The sequence below is a fragment of the Portunus trituberculatus genome, chromosome 47 (genome assembly GCF_017591435.1).
Source record: "Portunus trituberculatus isolate SZX2019 chromosome 47, ASM1759143v1, whole genome shotgun sequence".
Taxonomy (NCBI): Eukaryota; Metazoa; Arthropoda; class Malacostraca; order Decapoda; family Portunidae; genus Portunus; species Portunus trituberculatus.
Window position 1 is genome coordinate 25913250 of NC_059301.1, and position 7500 is coordinate 25920749.

At 44.2% G+C, this 7500-nt stretch overlaps 1 protein-coding gene across 8 annotated transcripts in view; it reads left to right on the forward strand.

The window, feature by feature from the left end:
* The window catches only part of LOC123520718 (ligand of Numb protein X 2-like), a 157465-nt gene that overhangs the window by 125588 nt on the left and 24377 nt on the right, over nucleotides 1-7500 (forward strand). For all 8 annotated transcript variants that reach the window (XM_045283263.1, XM_045283266.1, XM_045283265.1 and 5 more), the window contains one exon: nucleotides 4504-4698. In XM_045283263.1, coding sequence (XP_045139198.1) covers nucleotides 4543-4698 — 156 coding nt within the window. In that variant the 5' untranslated portion in view covers nucleotides 4504-4542. The remainder of the gene's footprint in view (nucleotides 1-4503; nucleotides 4699-7500) is intronic.

Sequence of the window (7500 nt, forward strand, 5' to 3'; positions counted from 1 at the left end):
GGCTTTTTTTCTTCATATTTTTGTTACCCGTGGCCAGTCCTCCTCACTTACATAAGAAAAAAGGTGTTTGAATAGTTGTGATGATTCGAAACTGATATTCCCGATCGTCTTTAGGGAAAGAAGATAACATCTATGAGAGCCCGATGAATCACCTTTTAATGAATACCAAATGTGAGCACGAGCCATAATTTTCTATAGTCTTTCCAAGTCTTGCTATCTTACCTTGAAGTTCGTTTAATTTTACCTCTGTCAATAACTCTACCATTACGACCTTCAGCCATATCATAGACAATTAACTTTCACATTTGGCTAGCCGTTAATTCACACTCGTCCATTCACTAGCTCACACACACACACACACACACACACACACACACACACACACACACACACACACACACACACACACACACACACACACACACACACACACACACACACACACACACACACACACACACACACACACACACACACACACACACACACACACACACACACACACACACACACACACACACACACGACACACACACACACACACACACACACACACACACACACACACACACACACACACACACACACACACACACACTCTGAAGATGGTAACAGGTCAGAATAACGTTTTAAAGTGAAGGTGACTTTAGATTGACAGGAAATGTTGAAACAGAGATAAATTAAATTTGTATATAGATGTACGTAGTCCTTGGATACAGATGTGTAGATGTTTGGGATTTCCAGAATGAGAGAGAGAGAGAGAGAGAGAGAGAGAGAGAGAGAGAGAGAGAGAGAGAGAGAGACAGAGACAGAGATTATTCTTGTCATGTTTGTGAGAAGACAGGACATGCCACACCGTTAACTTACGTCACTTTTCATGACACACACACACACTCTCTCTCTCTCTCTCTCTCTCTCTCTCTCTCTCTCTCTCTCTCTCTCTCTCTCTCTCTCTCTCTCTCTCTCTCTCCTAATTCCTAATTTCTCATTATGTTTTCTTCCTTATAATACAGTTCCTCCTCCTCCTCCTCCTCCTCCTCCTCCTCCTCCTCCTCCTCCTCCTCCTCCTCCTCCTCCTCCTCCTCCTCCTCCTCCTCCTCCTCCTCCTCCTCCTCCTCCTCCTCCTCCTCCTCCTCCTCCTCCTCCTCCTCCTCCTCCTCCTCCTCCTCCTCCTCCTCCTCCTACTACTACTACTACTACTACTACTACTACTACTACTTCTCTACTACTACTACTACTACTACTACTACTACTACTACTACTACTACTACTACTACTACTACTACTCTTCCTCCTATAAACTCAGATCATTTTATAATTTAGGATCAAGCAAGAATCATTTCACTGCTTTAGTTACCAGCAATCGTCCAGTTTTCCTCTCCCATTCTCTTTTCCGACTCTTTTCTCTTCTTCCTCCTCTGCCCTCCATCCCACTGCCCTCCCTCTCACCTCGTCCTTCACCCTGACCGATCTCTCCTCCCTCCCTGCTCTGTTCCCTCACCCCACCACCCTTCACCTACCCTCTTTACGACCATGGGAGTGAGAGTGAGAGAAGAGGAGAGGGAGAGGGAGGGAGAGTGGAGGCCTTAGGTCACGGTAACGACTGAGCCGTCTCTCACCACTCCGCCCCTGAATATTTCCCAGGTGGTGTTATGGACGAGAGAGAGAGAGAGAGAGAGAGAGAGAGAGAGAGAGAGAGAGAGAGAGAGAGAGAGAGAGAGAGAGAGAGAGGGAGAGGGAGAGAGGTGATGGAGGCTAACAAGGTGACAAGGCAAAGATTCTTAAGCCTCTTCTTTGTGCGCCTTCTTCGCCTCCACACCTGTGTTTAGATTAATGAGGCTACCTGTCTGTCTGTTGGCCTCCTTTTGTCCCTCACTTCCTCACGCCAGACAGTCACGTATTTCTCACCCTTTGTTTTTTGCCTGTTGTCTTCTCTTGTAATGCTTTCCTCTGCGCAAAATAGGTGAGGACACACACACACACACACACACACACACACACACACACACACACACACACACACACACACACACACACACACACACACACACACACACACACACACACACACACACACACACACACACACACACACACACACACACACACACACACACACACACACACACACACACACACACACACACACACACACACACACACACACACACACACACACACACACACACACACACACACACACACACACACACACACACACACACACACACACACACACACACACACACACACACACACACACACACACACACACACACACACACACACACACACACACACGAGAGAGAGAGAGAGAGAGAGAGAGAGAGAGAGAGAGAGAGAGAGAGTGTAAGACCCATATTCAGTAACACTACTCTTTCACCACAGATTTACTTAGGGTCGCACTTTCATCATTTACATTAGCCCAGAAATCTCTCAACAGCCACATAATACCACACCGACTCGAGAGAGAGAGAGAGAGAGAGAGAGAGAGAGAGAGAGAGAGAGAGAGAGAGAATTATATATACGTACATGAGGTTACATTTATCACTAAGTCCTGTTTTGTGTGACGGCATGAAGGTCGCGTTAAGATGCGTCACTGGTTGTAACATAGGACAATATTCTTCAGCATTTCTACAGCCCACCTTCCGTATATTCCGAAGTCTGTAGCTGAAGTTAACACGAGTCGAGAATGTTTTGAAGGTTCTAGCCACAGATCGACATGAATTTATCTTATTAACAGATGTGCTCTTCAGAATCCTGCTAATTATGTGTGTGTTCTTTGAAAATACGAGTTGTTGTGGTGAGAACAAAGCATTTTTGATTACTTTGTGTCGTCTTGTTAGTGGGAGTGATGGCGTGTGATGGTGTGTGACACGTTCCATCCGACTATCCACTCCTCTCACCACCAGCCAATCCCACACGCCAGTCTGTGTTGGCTCCTGAGGGAATACGGTTCGACTTTGCTTTTCTCCTTGATCCACTAATGAGAGAAAGGGAGGGAGGGCTGGAGGAGGTTATGAGTGGACGAGGCAGAGGGGCTTGCGTCAGAGAGAGAGAGAGAGAGAGAGAGAGAGAGAGAGAGAGAGAGAGAGAGAGAGAGAGAGAGAGAGAGAGAGAGAGAGAGAGAAAAAATATATATATTATGCTTTTTTATATTATTGTCATCATCATCATCATCATCATCATCATCATCATCATCATCACCACCACCACCACCACCACCACCACCACCACCACCACCACCACCACCACCACCTAGTACTACTACTACTACTACTACTACTACTACTACTACTACTACTACTACTACTACTACTACTACTACTACTACTACTACTACTACTACTACTCCTCCTCCTCCTCCTATTACTACTACTACTACTACTATTTCTCCTCCTCCTCCTCCTCCTCCTCCTCCTCCTCCTCCTCCTCCTCCTCCTCCTCCTCCTCCTCCTCCTACTACTACTACTACTACTACTACTACTACTACTAGTATTGCTGCTGTTTTTGCCACCACCACCACTGCCTTGTCACTCTCCGAAACAAACACCATTTTTTCTGTTAAGTAACATCGTAGATCACCGCATTGTTTTGTACGTCATCACAGTGGCAATTAGTATTGTATGAGGGACTGGGCTGGGAGGGTGTACGAGGCGGTTAACGTTTGGTGCGGTTATGTGAGAAATAATAGGTGATGGGCTGTGAGAGTGACGGTGTGGAAATTGAATAGTGAGTATGATTTAATGCATGAGTTGGTAAATAATTGCTTAGTTTTTTTTTTCCTTTTGTATGTGTGAGGATAAGACGGGTTTAATTGTGTATATTGGTTTCTATCATCATTATTGTCGTATTCTTATTTCTTCCATATTTTTCCTTCGGTTTTTCTTTTCTTTATTATTATTGTTATTATTATTATTATTATTATTATTATTATTATTATTATTATTATTATTATTATTATTATTATTATTATTATTATTACTACTTCTACTACTACTACTACTACTACTACTACTACTACTACTACTACTACTACTACTACTACTACTACTACTACTACTACTACTACTACTACTACTACTTCATTCTGTTTGCTTGTTTTCGTTATTATTACATCATATCATATCTCATTTTGTTTCCTGTGTTCTCGTTTTTTTTCCTTTTTTGTTTTTTTGTTGTTGTTGATGTTATATTATTGTTATTGTTGTTATTATTATTATTAATTTTATTATTATTATTATTATTATTATTATTATTATTATTATTATTATTATTATTATTATTATTATTATTATTATTATTATTATTATTATTATTATTATTATTATTATTATTATGATTACGATTTTTATTATTGTTTGTATTGTTACTACTACTACTACTACTACTACTACTACTACTACTACTACTACTACTACTACTACTACTACTACTACTACTACTACTAACTTCATCCCTAACCATAAACACCATTCTTACTCATCTCCATTTATCCCACAGACGTGATGGGCGCGGCGTAGTGTAGCCGAGGGCGCCAGTATGGAGGCCTCCCCTGAAGCTGGTGGGGTGGGCGGCCGGTGTGGGCGGCGCCGTAACTGCCGCACGTGTGGGCAGCAACACCAGCCCCACGAGCCACACCTGTACGACTACATCGACGAGGTGGACGAAGACATCACCTGCCATATCTGCCTACAGGTGTGTGTGTGTGTGTGTGTGTGTGTGTGTGTGTGTGTGTGTGTGTGTGTGTGTGTGTGTGTATGTGTGTGTGTGTGTGTGTGTGTGTGTGTGTGTGTGTGTGTGTGTGTGTGTGTGTGTGTGTGTGTGTGTGTGTGTGTGTGTGTTCATCCTTCTCCCCGTCCTTTATTCCTCCCGCCATTTGTTTAGGTTTCTTCACCCACCGTTTACTTGACTGCCAGTTCAGTCATGGCGTTGCTCACCTGCCTGCTTACCTGCTTGCCTCCTCGCTTCCTTGCTTGGCTGCCTCCTTTGTTTACTTGCTGTCTGAAGATGTTTTTGTATATCTATTTATATACCATACATGTCAGGTTTGTTTTGTCTGAGTGGTGTGTTTACTCGACAAGCTTTCAATCCCTCCACTGCAGTCACTTCATTGGTGTCTTCTTATTTACTCCCCTGTCAGAGTTTGCCTTCGGTGGGTGGGCTTGTTAAGGACGTTCACATGACATATGATCGTTAGGAGTCTTACTCGAGAAGGCACGCGTCATCTTCAAGTAGGATTTCCTCCACAAGCGTCCGTGATGGCCTTGGCCTTGCTCTCTCTGCCAGACGACGAGGGGAGGGACGAGCACGTCGATACAGCCTATACAGCTGCATTAACTCGTTAGTCGCATAGCGTGAAACGTGCACGGAGGAGGATCTGAAGGGGAATCCAAAGCTTCTCTCATGTATTTGATGTATGTGGGTGCAGATGGCCTTCATAACCCGCTCATCCTCCTTCATGGCGTGCATAGTGAATTATGGATGATGGATTCATAACTGTTGACACTTTCATGATGTATTTAATAAATTTTTTATGGTGAATTGGTAACTGATCCTTGTGAGAGTCCCACGAGTAAAGATTTTTTACACCACGGCTGGCTGGGCCTGTCTTGTGTGGTATCTGTACAGTCAACGTGTTGGTATGCAGACGCCTGTAGTCAGCCCTTTGTGTTTATTTATTTGTTTATTCTAAGTTATCAAAAGCCTTTCGTTTTATCAACTCTGTCTTCAGCCTCTTTCTCATCGCCGCAATGTTACATCTCTTGGTATCATGTATCACTATTCTCATGGCAACTGCTCTTATAATCTTGCTAACTGTATGCCTTCCCTCTTCTTGCAGTAACTGCTCTTATGATTCTGCTAACTCCATACCTTCCCTCTTCCTGCAGCACTGCTCTACATTTTTTTCCTCTTACCTCTATTTTGTCTACCTCTCTAATGCAAGAATTAACCAATATTCCTAATCACTCATCTCTTTCTTTGGTACACTCTGGAACACTCTGCTTGCTTCTGTATTTTCACCTTCGTATGATTTGAACTGCCTCAAGAGGAAGGTTTCAAGACACTTATCATTAAACTCTCGATCATTCTCTGCACATCTCGTAAGGGACAAGCACCCCACAGCGTTTTTCCTTTATTGCAGTTTTGTTGCCCTTGGTCGGTGCCTCTCTTACATGAAAAAAAAAAAAAATTAATTTTACTTTCTTCATGTACTGCTACTTAATAGACAGCAAATAGAACAACGGGATTCATTGAGCACCAGGTGCGGTACTCGTAGGTGAAGATAAAGAATAAAGAAATGGCTCGTGCCTCATGGCTTCGCAGGCCGTGGTGGTGCCAGCGCACCGTGTTCACACCTAATAAATCCCCAAACCCTATCTGGGAGAGCATTGCCCATAACAAGCCGGAAGGTTCTGTGATTTAGTTAAAGTGGGGAAATCCACGAGAACAAGCTGCCTTCCACTGTGCCGCAGACTATACGGCCTCAACGGCCACACAGCTCAGAGCGCTCCCCGCATTGGGATTTACTCACGCGTGTTGTTTACTCGCCGCCGAGCGTCACTCATCCACAGAATCCCAAACTGTCTATGGAAGTAGCGGACGCCGTCCCGTGGTCCCACGGGGACGCCCAACACCATCACTACGGTGTGTGTGTGTGTGTGTGTGTGTGTGTGTGTGTGTGTGTTTACGTGCACATGCATGCATACACACGTACAGTAGGTGTGTGTGAGGATGAAGGTGGATGTGCTTGCGTGCTTAGAATATACTATTTTGGGAAAATTTGATTATATTGCGTGCTCATCCACACATGCTTGCACTATTGCCCGCGTCCACAAGCCACCAACCCACCTACCTAAACACACACACACACACACACACACACACACACACACACACACACACACACACACACACACACACACACACACACACACACACACACACACACACACACACACACACACACACACACACACACACACACACACACACACACACACACACACACACATGTATCTTGTCACCTCTTACACAAGCGTGTCTAACACAACATCCACCACTACGTCACAATCACTGTGTCAGCGTGGGAAGGGCGGTGCGGGAGGCAGACTGAGTTGCTGAGTGGTTGGGGTGCTGCTTGTCCGGTGTCAGACTGCAAGGGTACCCACCCGCTAAGGGTGCCTTCTCAAGACTGCTGCATTTTACTCTCTGTTTCTTCCGTTGTTCAATCCATTCTCTAATTAAGATCCCTTTTACATCCTGTGCTTGCTTGTTCATGTCTTTATTTGCCATCGCTTCAGCGGCTTCTTGTCGTGCAGTAAAGGCTGTACGTAATGTTGCTTTCTCTTTTCATTTTATAGTACACCTACAATTAGTGTGTGTTTGTGTAACTTAGTTTTATGTACTTTCTTCCAGACAGTAACATGGTAAGGGTTACCATCCATGGTTCTCTCTCTCTCTCTCTCTCTCTCTCTCTCTCTCTCTCTCTCTCTCTCT